Source organism: Pieris brassicae, chromosome Z, assembly GCF_905147105.1.
Source record: "Pieris brassicae chromosome Z, ilPieBrab1.1, whole genome shotgun sequence".
Taxonomy (NCBI): domain Eukaryota; kingdom Metazoa; phylum Arthropoda; class Insecta; order Lepidoptera; family Pieridae; genus Pieris; species Pieris brassicae.
In genome coordinates this window covers 2,837,312-2,858,901 of record NC_059680.1, presented here as the reverse complement: position 1 = coordinate 2,858,901, position 21,590 = coordinate 2,837,312, and the positions used below count along the sequence as shown (strand labels likewise).

At 35.2% G+C, this 21,590-nt stretch overlaps 1 protein-coding gene across 5 annotated transcripts in view; it reads right to left on the bottom strand.

The window, feature by feature from the left end:
* LOC123718474 (hepatic leukemia factor) overlaps positions 1-21,590 on the bottom strand; it is a 64,880-nt gene that overhangs the window by 27,624 nt on the left and 15,666 nt on the right. Inside the window, exon 1 of one of the 5 annotated variants that reach the window (XM_045674999.1) lies at positions 7,250-7,504. The exons of the other annotated variants lie outside the window; for them this stretch is intronic. Coding sequence (XP_045530955.1) covers positions 7,250-7,319 — 70 coding nt within the window. The 5' untranslated portion in view covers positions 7,320-7,504. Of the gene's footprint in view, positions 1-7,249; positions 7,505-21,590 lie in introns of those variants that run through there. 5 annotated transcript variants of the gene reach the window in all.

Sequence of the window (21,590 nt, the reverse complement as noted above, 5' to 3'; positions counted from 1 at the left end):
TTTGGCATAATCAGTACATAATCGCAAATTACAATGATTCGTGCGCGCAGCGGGAGAGCTGCATTGTGACGCCCGTCTTGCGATTTCCTCTGCGGACAACTCGCAGTTACAGTAACATTAAATAATGTTATGAAATAAATATTATTAAATGCAACTTAAAAAAATTATTACTGCGAAATTGTAAACTTAAATATTGGTACAATGTTGATATCCTAGTTACATATTAAATGTAATTAAAATGTTTCTATAAATGAAGTAATTCAAAGATATGGGTATTTTGTATTTAATTATATCTTCTATATAGAACTTTCCAATATCATACACAGTAGGCAATTAGCAGTAGTCGTAATGGTTTCGATATTGAATACGCATATAAAACATCGTCACGGAACTGCGTATCTACTAGTTAGACGGTCGTTTTGTCTATAAGACTAAAGTTCCTGTGGTATCTGAGGGATATATTTAGTACGGTAAAGGCCGCCATGGCCGCGTGCATTTGTGTGTATTTTTACTTTAGCGGCATTCATCTACCCTGTCATATTTATAGTGAGTCACCGAGGACGCTCGCACTCGATACACGATCTATCAGGGAATGGAGACGCCTCGTCTTTGCGTTTCTGTATAACACTTTACTTAGCACTTACAATGGATTAGGTAGTATTTCGCCAACATAAAGTATCTGCGAAAAGGTATAAGGGATTCCAGGAAGACTTCAATCTAAAAAATACATATGGACTTCTGTCACTACGGTTCAATCTATAAGAATTATTTATCATATAGTATGGAGGTTCCGGTTATGAGTACAATAAAAATACTGCCCAAAGTGTTGGCCTATTATAGTATCGCCCTTAGAAAACTAATATTTTGTTTCAAACGTAGCTCGATTGCGGAACCTAACATTTACGTTTTGTTTAAGGCGCTGTTTCAAAGGAAAACTTCAGTCTTCCTTAAGGATAACGTTTCCATGTGATGTTATTCGATATAACGAACTGTAATATTATTTTTATTAAAGTCCTAAGTAAAATCTTTCGGCCATCTCCTTAGGGAAATATCGTTAAGTAATGATTCTCTGAAAAACTTCATTGTACATTGGTCGAACATTGGATTGATACGGTTCTGATTTAATTTATAAATGTAGATTGTAGTCAACGTGTTTAGTCTCGTTTCTGGCGGAAGTCACTATTTTAATTAACAAACACTACTCTAACTAAGAGAAACCTTTTTGAAACATTCACATTCAAAAAGAGATCAATATCTTTACGCTTGTCAAAAGGCACTTAAATACATTTTAATGTTATTGCGTTAGTAACTTTAATATGTAAACAATATTGCCGCATAGTGCTGCGCTGGTATTTTCTTATCATGAATATTTTTTTCTAAAACAAATCTGTGAGTTATCTTTAGAATAAACATTTATTAATGTTCGTTGTGATAGTAAAAGTAGGTGTGGTATAAACGACGTGTGATAACATATACTGCGCGCAAGCTTTTCCGTTTTACGCATTCAATTAGCTTATGTCAACGTATAAAACGGTAAACATAGAAACAATGAGGTATCTATGGTAACTGAAGGATATCTATGAAACAAATATTTCGTAATTCCTCCGGATTCAGTGAATCGGAACTACTAGCTAGCAAGCTCGTCTTGGTGTCTCCTTCTTGGAAACTTTCAAAACTTGTATATCTCCGGTATCATTAAAGATATTGCTGCTTTTATTAGGTATATAAATTTATTCCGATATTGTATTTTATCAGGATAGCAAACTATCTTGATGGTTTTGAGATTGAAACTTGATAGTATCAACTTCAGAAATCGAAAATGTTAAAATCTACTATATTAAAGTATAATGCGCATCACTGGATATCGAGTGTCGAATCAAGTGGACGACACTTTGACACCTTCAGTCCACACCTGATACCTCAGACACTAACGTCACACGAACTCATTCATTCCAGTTCATTTCATACTATGTTAATACCTACAGCTATATACCGATAAATTTACCATTTTATACAAACTCTCAGTTACAATTCAATACAAATTTAAGTTATACATAAGGAAAATATTTTTTACATAGTTCTAAGTATGTATGAAACAAAATGGCGACTAAATTTCTAAAGAAACATTGCTCCATAGAATAGTTTAGGTGAACAATATGACATTTATCTATTAAGAAATGTAGCGCCAAACGTCAAAGGGCGGATTGTCACCCCGGAATGAACCTGCGGGGATTGTGATTGGGGACCCAACTCTTGAGCAACTGGTTCAATTATGTGATTTAAACATTTCAATACACCAATTTACAATATATATTGTGACGGGCGTCTCAAGTAATCAGGTAATCTGGATATTGATCCTTCATTCAGTGTAATGAACTCTTCATCCGTATTAACTGCCTTTGTGGCTGTATTGGCCAGTTACAGATGCAAAAGAACTCGTAGTTTTTACGATTGGCAGTTCGAATACTGAAACAGAAACTCGTTTTACTCAAACAAGCTATCATGACTGCTGCAGGCAAAATATTCCTAGAGAAATGATCGAAGACAATATTGTATTATAATAACAGTCGTTGGTTGGAGTTTAGAATGACAAGGATTTGTAATTTTTCACTGACAGCTTCACATATGAGCGTCAATCCTCTTCGATCCAATTTGCCGACGGTAAATGTAGGGAATGTGGCGAATTTTGATAATGATATATGAATGACTAAGAGAAACTGTTAAGCATGATACGGTATTGGCTGCTTATCATGCCTATGTTTAATCTATTATTAGATATGGAATTATAGTTTGGGGAAATTCAGTCGAAGTTAATAAGGTATTTAAGGCTCAAAAGTAATGTATTAGAGCAAACTGTATTTATAGTTGCGTACCTTTATTTAAGAAGCTCGAAATTGTATCTCTTCCCAGTATTCATATTTTAGAAATGTCCTTATTTGTGCACAGAAACATACATATTTTTATGTCGAATGTAGAAGTCGAAGTAAGAAGTAAACATGGGGAGAAATTGGCTGTGCCAAAAATCAATCTGGAACTGTATAGGAAAAACGCCTTTTGTATGGCAATTAAGGTTTACAATAATTTATCGAAAAGAATTAAAAGATCTTCCGACTAGTGTCTTTAAAAATTGATTTGGTGAATTCCTTTTGGGAAAAATGTATTATTCAATAAATGATTATTTGCGTGAAACACTGTAGTTGATATAAATTTAATAACATTTGATATGATACGATACAAATAATATAAGAATTGACCAATTTTAATATGAATAATAATGGAAAATGTAAATTTGACATGTAATGTGAATGTAACAAATTTGCTCGCCATTGTGTGTGGCAGAATATGCAAACTTACTATTGTACCACCTTTTTGTACCATATTCTTGCAATAAATTATAATTATTATTAAAGAATCGAGAAAAGGTCGATCTTACACATTTGTGGCATTCCATCTGATTTGTTAGTTAACTTGGACTCGAACTCTCCCTTAAAAATAATCAATTGGCCAATCCAGTCACATTATAATAAATTTGTGTATTGTAAGATGTATAAAAATGTTTAACGTTCATTTATTAGTTGTCACGGTTATTGCTATAATTCTCAACAATAAATTTTCACATTCCATCGGAAAATTTATCTCAATATTGGGAAAATACAGCGTTTTCTTTCATTCGCTTTGCGATGATCGAAATCCGTAAGAGTGATCCACACAACATCATCTCCAAACCACTTGTTTATTGATGTTCCGCTTAATGCACGAAAATCACATCGAAGCTTTAACCCAAGATTTGGTCTTCCAAATCTTGGGTTTAAGTCTGTTCTGAAAGTTAGACCTTAAGTCGCGTACACAAAATTGGATGATCTATGTCAGAAGACAGCAAACTTCGGCCTTACAGAACTGGCAAACCACTAGGGAGACGCGCTAATCAGTTACCTAAAGCTTTACTGATCGAAATTGTTACACACATACTACTTTCAAAACAAGGAATTCCTACATTCACACAAAACCCTTTTGACTTTTGATTTCCTCACTCATTAAAACCCTATGTGTGTCACATGTTTAGTGTTGACTGATTATACATTGTTATCTAGGTATTATACGCATTATAATTATATGAATAGTAAATGTCGCAAGGTTATCTATCTGTGCTCGTTCGGGGAGAGGGGGCCACACCCGTAAGGGTAAGGGATACTTTTCAAACATTAAGTTACACTAGCACTCACAGCTGTTATAGTTGCAGTTAACAATGTTATTAATTAAATTATTCATTATAAATGGCCATGCGCTGCTCTCGCATTGTTCTTTAGATGTCATCCTCCGGCAATCGCTTTCTTCTGAGCGTCGTTATGACGACAGCAGAACTTAGAGTTCCTTCCTTCAAGCGTGCTTCAAGCTTCGACCTTCAAGCTTCGACCAAGCGCGTCAACAACGGCCCACGACGCACTAATATGCAGTGCCTACTACCAAAGAATAGAACATAGTTTAGGTACTGTAGTCATGATCAGTAGAATAGATCATATGGCTAGATATTTAATGGAATGCTTGAATGAGTTGAACGGTGTTAATTACAGAAATCTCTGAATCGTCAACATTCAACGAAATTCCAATCAACGCTTGGTCAAATCGTTAATGTAGAATCCGATGTAATTGTCATCATTTCATTGACGGATTGATCATTATTATTCGCAGTAGTTACCTCATTTCTGAATATTTTTATGTTATTTATTGACTGGTCCGATTCTGTGATATAAAAAAATACCTATAATAAATATTGTCATTTTAGAGACGTCATTTACAATATCTGTTCTAATGGAATAAAATAAGGTAAATTTATTGTATTCAGATGTAGTTTAACCAAAATATTTATAACCAATCAACCCGTAACGAAGCGCGCCTGTAAAATATTATATGAGAATTTCTGATGTGCGAAGCATTGGGTTATAGTGTCTTTACGTGTGATTCATTGAGATGGAATAAAAATTAATTAAGAATGACTTAATGTTTATTCGTTAACAACGTCGTAGCTTCATATATTTAATTTTTGAATATTAAATTTGATTTTTCGTAATTGTAATCGCTTAAACACTGCAGGTATTTCTCACTCATGCGACCAAAGTGATGGAAATAACTCGAAGCGACGCGAAATAAGGTCAACGATAAGACAATTTTTTTATTTCATTCATGTTAAACGTAAATATCTATTAAGTTTCTAGTATTCTGATAGAATTTTATTAAAGGACCGTTCAAAACGCGTATCTGTCTAGATTTCTGATCTGATCAAGATTAAGAAATTTGACATGTTAGACATCGCCCAATAAATGATTGCAATTGTAAAAAATATTAATAAAGTACGTTAAATGTAACTTCTTTTAAAAAAATTAATATTATTTATATTATATTCGTTAAATAGAAGATCTTTCTCTCTCTCAGACTGACAGAGAATACTCAGAAATTGAGGTGACAACTTTCAAATATTTCACAAGGTCTTACACTTATTATCCTACAAATGTATCTGTCATTCGTATAGCACACCAATATACGAAAAAAATGATGCAAGCGGTGGTCTCACAGGGGTCGAGGGTCAGACAATCTGTTTTTACTAACTCGTGGAATCTTGTCATTTTTTTAGCACCCAGTTCAAAGCCGCTGATAAGAGAAGCAATAAGCGATAACTCGACGCAATAATTATATATCACAACACGATCTATTTGACATTTATTCAATATATATAATAAAGCCTACTTTGCCTAGAGCATCATACAAAGTCTACATAGGTCACTGGGTTTTTACCATAAATTTGCTACCGCATACTCTTTAATTACTGATATATACCACACTAAATATAATTCCCGGAAACTACTAAGCTTCTGTAAAAGCCTGATTCTGTCGTAATTTAACTAGTTTTGTTTCAACTAAAATGGACACCCTTTCTGTAATATTCTGATAATAGGAACCATAATATGCTCCATGTTACTTCGCTTAATCCGCAGGGAAAAGTTTACAAAATGATTACGAAATAATTAAAAATATTGACACTTTCACAGTATATGTAGTAGTACGAAATGAGGCATAAATAGCTACAATTGACTCACACAAGGTCAACTCAACGAATTAAAATTACCGTCTATTGTTAACGTTAAAACTATTCTCTATTAACCTAACAATGCAATAGCCGTGTGGCTCAGTTGATAACACATGCATACGTGTTCAGATTCGAGTACTAGGAAAATTATAAACGAACGAAAAATTATATCTACGGCTCATTTCATTTCTTAAACATTACACCCGGACTCAGTCACTTACGAATATTACAATATTTTTTTTGTTGAAAAACCTGCTTCATTTCTTCCGTCTTGCGGATCTAACATTTACGAATTTAAGAATTCCTATCTTAACAAAATTTAATTACATGCTCGGTGTATAGCACTTTACAAATACCTATTCCTGTTCTCTCTACTCAACTACAATAGTCACACAGATGTAGATACAGTTCGTGACGTCAACGCGTTTGTTTATATTAATTGAAGTATAATTGGTGTCGGCAAATTCATACGTACGATGGTGTTATCGGTGTGTGTGTGTGCGTGTCCATACTTTGTAGGTGTATGAATTTCCGCTTCGGAGCTATCCGCGCTCTGCGGCACCAGTCACCATGATGCCCCACCATAGCTCTAGTCGAAAAATGGTTTTAAATTTAGATTCATAAACTAGTATAACGTTAAGAAAACAGTGGTGATACCTCTTCCACCTTACCATGTTTTCCTTATTCGAGCTAGTGTTTGTTGTGTTTATAGAAAAGTTAATTGAGTCACCGCTGTGATTGGCACGCCCAAACAACACTCTTGAATAAAATTATCCTTTTACTAATAACCTCACCAATTTTCAGTTTTTTTGTTAGTTTAAGTAACATTTACCAAAGTACCTACTGTTCAGTTAAATAATATATTTTTAGACAAGTTCTATTTACATTGTAAATCGTTACTAACAGTAACTGGTAATAGTCGTATGAAGTATATTAGGTACATATTATGAAATTAATATAATTAAAAGTAGGCAGTTCTCTATTATTTTATATACGCTATACATCATCTATATAGACGTTATACGTATAAAAAATATATAATTTAAATATATTTTTATTTTACAGAAACCAGTAAGACAAAACTGGCTGGACAGAAAAATTCCAAAAATATTTTGACTCTGGTAGGAACAATCTTAGTATCAATTAAAGCAATATTACTCAACATACCAGCCTGAAACATATCAAAATCTCTTCGTAGTTCCAGTGAGTGAGATCTGGAATCCAACAGGGTCTTCATTGGGGAAGGGAAGGAAGTCTGAAGTTCAGAGATATACAAACACTTCAAAAACACTGCCTGATTGTGGCCACGGATTTGTTATTAAAATAATAAACGACTAAACGTTTTACACTATTTGTTCTGTTTCAATGTGTGGGTTTTGTGAAGCGAGGCGTTAAATCGTTTTTAACCTGCACTGCAGTTTCCTCGTGAACAAGGAAATTACTAATCAATGGCCAACTGCCTCGATAGATCGAGTTTGCCACGCCTCGGCTGTCAATATTTTATTCGAACCGCAATAGGTATTTACTGTCATATGTCTCTTATACTAGTTAACAGCGATTTATTTGATTGTGTTTCCTTCTCTATCAATTCCTTTTATCAAAAAATATATACGACACCGACATGCCCAAGTACATACTTAATAAAGATATTTTTTATTTCTTATTGATTGGCTTTGTTTTTGTTTGATAAGAGAATTTATCTTTTGTAGACACGTAAGATGTCCAATTTGCAAATTTAATGCTTATACGCTTCACATATATATATACACATCATGAAAGGCTAATTTTGAAAGCGTTAATATGTACCGTTAATCAGTTTAGCGATGTGAGTCTGTGGTGTACCTAGTGTACATCACGAGTCATCGCTACGTCACTTTATGACGATATTAAATGCAAACAGCCAGTTTTATGGTTTGTTTTGTCGCTTTTTATTTCACATTTGTTTAATTGAGCAATGAGGCCTATTAAAAGATCATCAGCCACCACAAAAATGATGTCGCGTTATAGTGTAAAGTCATAAAATACTTTAATCTAATCTTGTATCGAAATTAGAATTACGAACGTCACAATCTTAAAACAATTCCACTGTGACGTTGTTTATGTGGACTCTCGAAAATATTAATTATAATTTCGTATCAGTATGGAATTTCCCTATTATTTTTCCCTAATGGAAAGTTAAATATGAGTATTCTTCAACTGGACTATGAGTCCTCATGTAACCTATTAAAACTTACAGGTTACAGTTTCGTAAACTTCGACTTAATCGTGACCAGACCGTGAACATAATTTCATTAAATTATTCGCTATCAGGCCGGATCTATGAATAAAATCAGTTCAACTTTAAACACCAGAATAGTTACATTATTGAATTCTACTGTTAAACGAATAAAAGTAACTTATATTTATAACCCTTCTAAGGTGTGAATAATATCGAAGACTCCGGTTTTAGACATTTGGTGAATTGAAAAACATGTTTTTTTGGATTGCATTCTCGCTGTTGGCCTGAAGGGGCTTGACTGATGGTCTCGGGCTGTTTTGGCGAGTGTAGTTCGGCCGGGATGGAGTTTTTCCCGTGAACCTCGGGGCGTGGGCCGTCGTGGGGTGGTCAATCACCTGAAGGGCAGGACTGAAGTTCCCACGCCTTTCCCGGTGTAGGCGGATTTAAACCTAGCCTGGTATCGATTTTATTTTTCCACGTGGGCGACATTTAATCTTCAATTGGCGATTGCATCATCCGGATCCGGTAAGACATGTCGGGTCCTCCTAAGGGCCTTTTCTGTCGGGGCCTTAACTGTTATAATTCTCATGACAGTTATACACATTCATTAACGCATTTCGAGCGAGGCATAGGCGAGCTACTGTGATTTGTACATCAACGATTGGGTCTATTATATTATATTTACTGCTTTCATACTATGTATTAATAATGCAAGTACGAAGTACTGACATATTTTATTCTTTTACTATCTTTTTATTTATAATTCCGCACTTTTTAATAAATGTACGACGACAAATTTTACTTAATACGAGTTAGCTGGCTACACTGATCAAAGTAGATACCTAATTATTGTCCATGTCGATAAATAACTGCATTCCCGACAAATATTACCACTCCATTATGGACATTTATATTAAACTATAAATGCTTTTGGATGTAATAATACTAAAATATCTACAACCAACAACCTCTCTTTTACTTTTATAACCACGTTCATATAACTAAGCTATTTATTTAGGTACGGATTGTAATCGGCATTTGCTAAGTATATGCTGATTCAGGACTAGACTCTTTGGAGTCTACCAAGACTTAAATGGCAAATTATACCTACTTCAGAGCATAGTGGTTGATACGTATTGAATACTTAGAAGAACTCGAATGATTGAATTTTATTTATTTGTGTGAGAAGCGTAAAATGTCTGCTATTTTTAGATAAGTTACGACGACTTACTTCATTGTTAAAGGTTTGAATGCCTCGCCTTCAAACGATTCACTGAGGCACGTCTACATATGAGTGGAGCACACATCCGAACTCTAAACAGCTTACAAATCCAACATCCCACTCGGGAACACCTGCCCACGTCAGATAATTGTTGTACATTTCTACTGCTAGTAATAAATACGTGAGAATATTCGCTATTCAAGAAATCTTTTAATAGAAACCTGAGGGTTTTAATATTAAAACTTGAAAAGAAAATAGCTGTACACAAAAAAATGGCGACATTTGGACGCGAAAAGCAATAATTATAAAGATATTCAAGTTGTCTAGATAACTAAAATGCGGCGAGAAAACTTACACGGTTTAAAAACTAAATTAATAATGTTTTAACTGACGCAACGACAATTGGAAAACTTGCCAATTTTTATTCACATTGCACACGGACGAAGTTGCAGCCCATAGCTAACAATAATGACAAAGTTATGACTTCGAAGAAATCACGTGAAGCTCATTATACGAAGACAAACTGCGGGTACAATATGCGAGCAATAAAAATGTTTTTATCATTTTCGTTGGCAATACTCGGTCACAGAATTAGATTTTATTACTAGTGCATAAATATAAACGACGAATGCACAATATTAACCGCTGTGTCTAAAGCTGCACACCAACTGTTTACGTTTAAAGTGTAGCTCTTCAATTAGACCAGTCGAGGCGAAACATTTGTCTATCCGGGGATCGAAATCAGGACGTCCTTGTATACCTCATAAAACTAACCAACTCTTAAAGTTTTCATTTCACTGAGCATATTTTTCACCGTAAATAAAATGTTGTAAAATCGTTTATAGTTACAGTTCACAAACAGATGTAAATGTGGTTGGAGCACGCAGCATCATAATGAATGAGGATTTAGAATAGCATAAACAAATGTCATTATGAACTAAAGCACGCGTTGACTGAAGACATTGCACAAGGTATCGTTTGGCACGTCTTACACTACAGTTCTCTTCTCTGCCATTTAGTTAATGAGTTACTGTGATACATAAAAAATATCGCCTCTATGGTTCAATTGAGCTAAGTTCTGGTCACGCGTTTAGGAGAGACTCTTACATTATTTTTAATTACCGTGGCCGTATAGAGTCCAAACCCGTCTTTTTTCGTAAATTTGTATGTGAATAGTAAAAGTGTGTCTCTAATAAACTTTTGAGTAATACATTAAAAAATATTTAGAGATTGACAGACAGACTCATCCGGAAGTGTCGCGACAACTTCAAAGTAGATTTACTGGTTTTCGTTACGTTAAAAATAAAATATGTGTATTTATTTACATATCTAACTTACAGATCTAATTTAAATTTCAAATTATGATAAAAATAAAGAAAAATATGTTTTGATTTTTTTGGAACACGCGGTTGAATTAAAATTACTAAAAAAGCCCGGTTTGATAACAATAACAATACAGATTTAGCTATTTAAAGTGAAACTTAAGTTCCTATCATTGCGGAAATGGAACCTAGGACCTATGCGCAATGAACGTTACCGATTGAGACCCCACAGTCGAACCTCACTTTTAAGTTGTCACCTCACTGTGCATCACAAACGGGATCTGAACTACTGGCCTACTTGTTTATTTACCTCACAATCGCAATGACTAAATTGGGCCAAGGGGACTGGCAGATAGCCTCGAGAAATTATCTAGCTTTTAAAAAACTATTGATGCGTAAACCGCGGCCGAAAGCAGAAATAAAAGCTGGCAGCTCGGAACCGTATGGCAAAAATAACTAAATGCTGACGCAGCGCTTAAGGCAGCGTGTGCCAAGGCAGGAGCCAAGTATCACATGATCACATTTTCGATGGCTCACGAGTTCGTAACTGAAGACGTTGGAATTTCAATATGCGGCTTATTTTTTGTCTATGTTGTACGAAAACCATTACAATATACGAGTATATCAGGTGACGAACACCTACACATTATACTTCAACTTAATAACATACTTTTAATTCTTGTCACCGTCTAAAAGGAAACAAATTATTATTATCAAACTTAACAATTATTATTGGAAAACTCGTGCTACAATAAAAGATCCTGAATGTTTTATACGCACATTATAAATGTACGTTGTTTGTAAGCAAACTCATAGTATTCATTGCCATTCAGTTAATGTAATTAAATTAATGAGCGGATTGATGAATGCGTTGGTAGGTATCGCACAGCGTGGTCGGCACGCGCTGTTCACGAAATAACAGTTAAATAAATCTCCACAGAACCAAATCTCGAAAGTGTGCCGGTTATTCACATGCGTATTTTTCTGAACTATTTCTGTTCGAATATTTTCACATGACACTATTTATACGCGTACCACGTATTCGGGAGATCAACGGGGAATTGTTCCCAAATGACGTGATAACATTTCTCAAAAATACACGTTATAAATAAATAGCCATTAGAGTCGTGGCCGACATCGCGCTGTTGTTTTGCTTTCCTATAAAAATAATGCCACTTTACGATCCCCCATTATTAATCTGACATCTAATCGACTCGACGACGTTGCTCTTTTATCTTTCTATATTCAATGGATGTAGGTTTGATTAATACAAAAGTAGGGCATAATTATTCGATAAGCAGCATTGATATGTATGGATTCTTATCGAGCTTAATTGTTTAATTTGTAAAAGAAAACACCGATTAATAACATATAAAATGTATGTTATTTGATTCAGTCTTGTCGTATATATACATGGATGGAAACAAGTTATATCAGCCGGCTGTACTCTTTATTTTTAAAACCGGAGTGTGAAATAAATGAAAAATTTTGATGAATGGCGTGTAGAATACAAAAACAGCGCCCGAGGGTCTTTGCATCCGGTCCCGCCCGCCCTACTGCCTCTACTAACCTAATAATAAACACAATGACTGCACTAGAGACTGGAAACATTGATTAAAAGAAGTATAATAGATGTAAGGTACGTACCGAATTCCGAATATAATAATAATAGCCTTTATTGTTGTAAAATACTTGTCTTATGTGATTACGAAAAGCTAGATACCGAGAGGAGTGGAATCTCTTAGAGAACCCTTTGACCAAGGACGAGCTGTAAAACAGAAATTAACCGGTTTGCCGATTAATTATTAGTGTTTGTACACGTACTGTCGAGATATTTGTTGATCGAAACTTAATATCGGAACAAAAAATAATGTCATGTCATTATATTAACAACACGAAGTCCGTGAAGAAAGTTTTATCAGATTTTACGAATAACGACGTCATCTCGCTCTAATTTAACCTACCAGCAAATCGAGTTCGATATTAATACGATTAATCGGTGGTGATATTCAACGTTCAATATGAACGTATATAGAAAATCATCATCACCGTGTCTTATTTTCATATAAAAACCGTATTAGTGCTAATCTGATACAGTCACACAGGTTATTAAAGTGTTTGCAATAGTAAGCTAAAAGTGCAAAAGTGGTCTGTTGCTAAGCGAACACTATATGTATTAATATTATGTTATCTTGTGTTAGTTACTTTATAAAAATCTCTCTGCATTAAACATGCAATAAATCGTTTAAAAAGTTTATGTATAAGGTTCGGCTTGATTTGAAAAGATCATAGTTTTGCCATTTTTTACGTTCATAGTGTGATTCTAGTCATAGAAAATAGTACAATGTGATTCGATTTGCATCGCCTTTCAACGGGTCGGGTGGTGTTTTAATAATTTGTTTCTGCCTTTAATACGCTACGCTACGCTGAATGCAGTCCTCGGAACTGAAACATCAAAGCAACATTTGTAATATATTATTATTTTTAAATAAAGCGCGGAAGGCGTCCAGCTAAAAAGACATTGGAACAAGGACAAATCTATATATAATAATAGAATATAATTTTCGTGATGTCTCGCCTTTTTATTTTTCTTGGCGGATAAAGTACATGGCTATTGGCTGATTGCTGGCCATGCATGATACTCGTGAACGGGTGCTACTTGTGGTGACTAGTGCTGTGGTGGTAGGACTTGAATTCGTGTATGCGGTGATGTTAGTTATTTCGACTGTGCATTTGCGTTGTTCCCACGAGAATGTAAGTGCGTGCTACTATTTCACCATGCCTCCTGCTCATGTCATGTGGAACATGGTGTAAAGGTTGCAGATTACAAACGTTGTGTAATACAAAAAAAAAACTTGACAATTAAAAAGAGTGGCGGAGAGTTTATTGCCAGTTCTTCTCTTCCGGTGTACGCCCTTGATTTGAGAACTGGCAGTAAATGTAAAATTAGAAGCATTTAAATTATATTTCCTTTTTTTTGACGTTCATAAGTGTACATTGTCTTACCTTTTGGAAAAAATGATTTTTGACTTTGCTCGAATCACACAAAGAATACTTTTTTGCAAATAGAATTATTTAGTCATTTATTAAGTTTTTTTATAAAGTAATAGACACCTATATTACTTTGCGATGAAATTAATAAACGTACTGATGTACAATACAATCCACCCTCTTCACATAGAATAAATCAATACGTTCAATTAAAAATACTACGTGTTTATACATTTGTTTCCATAGCTATTCATGCAATTTGTTCACAAAATATCATGCAAGCAAACAGCCTACCAGCTTTTACTTCATTGTTCATTTCAACTGACAATAGAGTTCATCGCTCTTAGATAATGAGCTGCCGATTCAGCGTTCGATGCAATATCCGGACTTTGCAGGACAAAACTCTTTCGCTTATAACGCTGGTTTTAGAAAACGTTAAAATAAAACACGCTTTTAATGGCATAATCGTGTAAAGGTAACAGTGATGAATAACAGGGCGGACGGGGCTAAGGCGGGCAGCGCGAGGGCGGTTCGTGTTCTATCGGCCTCATCGGTCCTCAACGACACGCGGTGAGACCGCAAGGCTTGTGATAACAACTCAGACGTGGCGAAATACTGTTCAATGAATTGTACGCGAAAGCTTGGCTATGTACTTTTTTTGTAAACGTTGAGTCAACTTTCCAACTGGTGTTTGAGCACTACACTCCGACGCTGGAGATGAGAGAAATTTCCAGAAACATGCAACACCTGCACTGAAGTAATTAGGTGCCTAAAAGCCGCCCAGTTACTATAGGCCGATATGAACATCGAGGCAGGTGTATGATATATATATATATATGACCTAAATGTATTAATTTACGAATTACTTGTAAATTGTAACTTGGTTTTGAAGAAAAACGTATTTATTTTTAATATAGTCGCAATCAATGTACGAACACTGAAGCGTCTCCCCTGATTGCTCGATAATTGTGTTGATTTATGAGGACATTAATGTCAACGTAAGTCTATAAATCTCACTGAAGACCATTTTTCTAATAAATATCTCCTTAATGCACACAAGGTTGTGCTTAAAAAGCACAACCTTTTGACTTAAGGTTAAATTTTACTGTGCACGTCGCACGGCGCGACTCGCTGCGTATAGCAACTAGCAATACATCTCGTTGCAATCAATTGGACTAGAGGTTTTTGGCCTCGTTCCAACAGTGGGCTCTTGATCAATACCGCCCCCATCCGTTCAGGTAAAGTGAAGCAGTCTCAGCCAATTTCATGAACGTGAAAAAGACACGAAACGTCTGCGCCGAGCCCTCGGGCGATGTCGGCACTGCGGTGATGCTCTTCTAATTGACTCGAATAATTATTATTTTTTATATTAATAATTTATAAGTGTGTCCATGCGTACAGTAGCAGCAAGTTATACAAAGACATTTCAATATTCTGCAATCTTATTTATTGTTGTTAATGTTATATGGGAGAAAATAAATAAATAAATAATCTAAGGACTATATAATAACTAGTAATTGGCAAGCTTGCATCGTGTTTGGTCAGCGTCGGTAAAGCGGATTCGGAACCGAACGACCGCGCGGCGTCCATATGTATTAACATTAAACAAAAATTTACCGTTTCCACTTTCAACTGTTTCAGATGTTAACTTTATTTCACTATTACATTGCTTTTAGTACTCATTTTGTAAAATATCATAGCTATAATCTACTTTTACACATATCGTATAAAAATAATAATTTTAGGAAGCTCGGAGACTGGGAAACTCGGAAAGAACAAGCTCTAGAACGGTAGCCCTTGGTACGTGGAACAAGTGATCATTAGTATAGAGGGTGGGTGTCGAGGTATATGACTGAAGCAAACACTCACCGGCTTCTGTTTGCGAAACGATAGAGAAATCGACAGCTCACCTGTAACAAGAGATCGAACTTATTAGCGACATGAAAGATACTAAAATAGTTCGTCAAAAGAAAATTAATATAAATTCTACGGTTAGATATTACGGTATGTACATGCACCAATTTACTAAATTAAGTACTACCATCGCAGTCTTTCTAGCGTCTCATAAAATATTTACGCTTTCATATTGTGTGGTAATAAACTTTTCCTCATCATTTGTTCACAAGTTAAAAGCTGAATCTGATATTAGATAGTTAGTTAGTTTTTAATGACAATTTAAGTTGGATTAATAATTATTATTAATACGGAATAATTATTATTAGCCAATGAACTGAATAACGTACGGAGAATTGACTCTGAAGCCCAAAGTAAACCTCTGAACTACTGCAGATACGATGCGATTATAGGCCCCAGTAACATAAATATATGTATTAATAATATCGGCGCATCAAATCTGCGTAGATTACAGGTATATTTCAGGACCTTTATAATCAACTATAATAAATTAAAGTGAATTCTAGAATTAGAGTAAAGTCTCGGGGCCTCTATAACAGTGCAGCGGTCAATACAACACGGAAAGTATGTCTAATTTTTTTAATATTATGGATCGTAAACGAACTACTTTGGTTAGCGGTGATCTGCGCGGGATTCCAGTGCAGTCAGCCAGGGTTACACGGTCTATTCCTGGCGCAAACGCGCACAATTGATTCGCTACAACATCGCTTGAGCCGCCGAATAATTTCTTTTACGGATGAGGACAAGCTGCCACCAATAGTCCCCATCAAAGTTATCTCAAGCAGATGTTTATAAAATCCAATATAAACATTATATCGTATAGATCTAAAAAACGTGAGAGATTTCCGGTAGTTTTTGGCGATGTTTATGTCACTAAAACTAATAGATATAGACCAGCAGGTACCAGTCAGAAGGGTCATCAACATTATTGATATAATTACTGTCCAGGGCCAGGCCAAACCCGCTAACAGACCATGTTTCTAACCCCATAAATGTCATGTGGGACACACTAAAGGCCTCTATACGCCTTATGTATAAATTCTCTAAATTGTAACGCCATTATTATTATGACCATGCTGCGTGCGTTGATTAAGCTATTAAGTAAAATGCTATTTAGGTATAACGGCATTTCATAACCTCAAGAAGTAAGTTTGGGGTGAAAACCAAGGCTGAAAGGGCTTTAGACGTCCGCAGACGAGTTGACCTATATCTTGTATTGACTGACGGGGTCGACAACCCCTAGCACACGAAAATATTGAAGACTGAAGTTTTGTTTGATTTTCACGCAGGGAAATATATTTAGGAATGTGAAAGTTGAGGGATATTTTCCGTCACGCGTATTGTCTAACTCTGGCTATTTAGTTTTTGTACTACCCAAACGCGTTGGCAGTTACTTGGGTTCTTAAATACAAGTTAACGTACCATATGAGGGTCGGACATTAGTTTGTAAGACTTATTAAGGCAACGTCCGTATGTCGTAAAATTTCGTCACTAAACAGTGAGACAAGGCCTACCACTTGTAAAAACGCTAATGTTTAAGGCATTTTCTTTACAAGGAAGATAACACATAAATTATTATATCAACTTTTAACCCACGAATATTCTAATAATAAAACAGGCTTTCTTTAAATTCAAAGACAGACGTAGCCGAAATCTGTAAAACAATTTCACTTTATTCTATTTCTTAACGACTTCCTGTAAAAAGAATTACTGTCAGTGAGATACTGACTTGTGTTGTTTAAATCTTGCATCTTACACGTGAGTGTGCGTAACACAGATGGATTAATGACGTAAAAGCTAGTCCCGGTTGGAACAAGTTAAACCCAAAATCTTTTCGGACCTTCAAATCTACACAAAACCAATTAGTGCTAAATGGCAAATGGCAGTGGACGTATGCATTCTGAACATATCATATATCGGACGGATCATATATCGGGCATAGTGTTAAAATGAATGGACGATTGGAGCGCTGTGCGAGACTGTGTGTAGTAATATAGTGTGTTATTTGACGACAATCCATCATCGACAACCTTTAAATATATTGCGCTGTAAAAATAGCTTTAGTTTCCACTTAGTGAGCGTGCCAACTGTCAGTCGCTGACGGCCACCGGTCTCCATCACAACCGACGGCCACTATTCCCACCATATTCTATTATATTTAATCTGCGGAGCCGCTTCCTATTTCTTAGATGTAACCCAATTCCATCCCCCGTTTTCAACTCGCTTTTTCTACGTCTGCCGTATTTGAAAGTACTATATAATAATGTTGTAATGAGGTATAATGATGTCCAACGAGGGTTTTAATGAAGTGTTAGATATGCGCACGTAATAATAAGTTAATAATGTGTGAAGGTGAAACGGCGAAGATCATTTGACCTGCGCGCCGTACGCGTCTCAACTCTTTAAACGTATATGTGTAGACTATCTCGGTTATACCAACGTACACTTTCGTATAATACCTTATAGTGCCTTTAAATCTCAAGGAAAAAATTGTTCCTTAAACAGTTCTGTTGACATAATAATCAGATGGATAAAAAATCTGTTTCTGTGTAAAAAGAAAGCTGATTAACATGCTAATTGAATATTAAAATTTATGTGATTCTTATTATCTATTCCTAACATTGGGATGTAATGATATGCGTAACCTATTCCGCGTGTTGCAATACGTCATTAGAATATTTGTAAATGAAAAAAATAAAACGAAGGTCAAATGTTTTTCAAATGTTACATCGTGTTTATGTTATTCATAATTATTATGCCGTTTGAATACCTGCAGCAAACACTTCAAAGACCAAATACTCCACAGCGCTACTGTTTCCGACCAATTGGTAAAGCACAAAATAGAGGCATATCAAGAACGATTACGAATGCAGTTGCTATTTAATGGTTTGTTAATCACACTTAGTTTAACATAATTACTGCTGTGCCCTGAGCTTCATCGTTCATTAAAGGCCTAACATCGTATTATTGTAATATACGTACAATGTACAAATACAACAACCAATCTTCAATATTGATATAGTTTTAGATTCGCCGTTCAATTTTCTATCTAACGGTGTAATTATTCTTAAATAAATCGACTAGTTTTTGAGAAATCGATGTAAACGTTCCAACATTATAAACGCTCATATCTCAGTCAAATGTTAACCAATCTTCAATATTGATATAGTTTTAGATTCGCCGTTCAATTTTCTATCTAACTGTGTAATTTTTTTAAATAAATCAACTAGTTTTTGAGAAATCGATGTAAATATTGTATAAATAACCTTGAATGAATATATATTAATTATACAGGTTGAAAAACAATTCTTTATTTTTTAAACATTCCTCGATCACTATTTCGTAATATTAAATATTTCAAATTCTTAAAACGTTTTAATTACTGTTGTGATTCATTGTGTGTAGGCAAGAAGTTTAGAAAAGTTAGGCTAGAAATGAGACAGTGGCCGTCGGATAACCTTCTTTCTGCTGCACCCGGCCACAATTCACCTCGTGGTTACTGCTTACTAAGACAGTACTCTTTAGTGAGCGAACTTAAGAGATACATATCAGACTTTCACTAAAAACATAATTTGGATCCAGTCGAACAAACGCTTATATTTAAAATTAAACAACATAAACATTGTTAAGAAAAACACTTTTTGAACGGCTTAAAGCTATGTATTATTATTAAAAACTTATAATTATTTACATGATTCTAAATTTTAAATTTTTTCCGACGTTTCGCGTGCTTTTCAGCGAGCGTGGTCACGGTGACTGCTTTAATCCGTTCAAAAAGTGTTTTTTTGTTAATGTGTAAAAGCTATTTTAACAAAAGACAATACTATAAACATTGTTGTTTAAAACTTGTGTTTTTAAACAAGTGGGGTCAGATTCGCGTGTATGTGTTGGACTGGCTTTGTCAAAATCTGTATATAATTTATGTATATTAAGTCAGATTTTTATATGTTTTTTTATTAGAATAGGTACTATAATATGTCGATTCAAGTGTACTTTACGATGCACCGACGTTGCAGATGTCAAACACTTCAACATTGTGTGTTAAGTAAATTGACATTTCCCGCAGTCTCACACTAAACTTATATAGCTCGTAATTCGGAACGCGACAATCAGAGCGACATAGGCGGACCCACCAGTTTGATCAGGCAATAATCACATAGCGGAATCTCAGCTAAATGATAAGTTACACATGGATGGATTCAATTATCAGCTATTAGAGCCTGTGAAATTGATACGCCACGATTATTGAGTGGCCGGTGGCTGATATTCAATTGACTGGCACAATATCGATTTCAGATGCATCTCTAGACCGTGTCAAATAATTGAAGGGTGCGTATTTGCGGTTTTTAAATCTTGTCACGAACGCTAATAGGCTAACATGGCTTATTACCGACGTTCGGTTACATTTTTTTTACTTTTTCAATGCATATTTATGAACGGGTTCTAAGTATCTGTTTTATAACTATTTGGGAAGCGTCATAAATGTTGGTATTAGTACCCTTATTTTTTATAAGTCTAGGTCGTTATCATGACCATGATAACCATCCATGATGCAAAGTTTTTAAACACTATACTAAACACTATATTTATTTTTTATCTACTATACTACTATAAAACTTCTGATATCGATAACGAGCCCTCCTGAGCTGTTCCTACTAGTTTCTTCTTCCTACTTCTTCACATCGATCCTGTTACATTTCTTGTTTTATTCTCATGTTGCATCTTTTCGTTCTTTTTTTTTTCTTATTCTCCACTGATTGGTATCTATGTGATGTACATTTTTTGTAAATTTTTCCAGACCAACTTCATTTTAGTCGTTTTATTGTGCTTCTTCACTGGAATTATCTCTTCATATACTCATCTTTAAAGCCTTAGTATAGCTAAAGACGTTACATTACGTATTGCATTTTCACTTAGTTCAAGAATACTGTGGAATGTGATAAAGCCTGGCAGTGTGGACACGGATGGGTCACGTCCAGCGTCAGGTGCCGTGCTCTGAATGGAGAATCGACAAGGATTCGCGAGAGTCTGAATGCAGAACATGTCACGAGTTATATATTTTCAGCACGTTTTTGAATACATTTCGATTGATTGCAATAAAATTTTATTGGATCTCACAAGTGTATATTTAAATAAATTTGTGTGTATCAAAATGTATATATCGTCGAAAATGATTATTTGGCTTACAGAACACAGTAGGTAAAAACGAATTAACATCGTGTCATAGATAAAATCTCAAAGTTACACTGAATGTATTACAATTTACAACAAAGCACGACTTTACGATTTTTAAATGGGTTGGCTTTCAAAGTCATTTTCTTAGAGGTGCTGAACGTTTTTCCCTTAGTACTGGGACATTTTTATATTTTTCTAAACGATCTATGTATTATAATTGTCATTATAACAATGTATGTATATGTTATAAGTGTACATCTTGCTTTAATTATGTTTTTTAAATATCTTCTACAACAATATTTGTTGTATGGAAACCATGTGCCCAGGCGCAGGTCAAGTGAGTGTCATGTCGTAATCGATAGGTAGCGAAGCGCGCAACCAACACTAGTTGTCTGATGTTAAGTGATAGGATATGGCCTCTTTCCGTCAACCAATATTACCTATTAAGGAGGCAACTAATCTTTTCAGAAGTTAATGAGTCAGATCGGTGATCGGGGCCGCGGTAAGTGGTACGGTTCGGAGCCCGCGGTGGAGCCCTAACGCTAATTGAGTTAACGCTAGTGAGTGAGAGAACGCCGCTCGCCTCGTCACTTGGCAACCTCCTCACGACGCTGTGGCACATCTAGGTCACGAATCGTAATCATTGTGTCATTGCCATCCGATGCG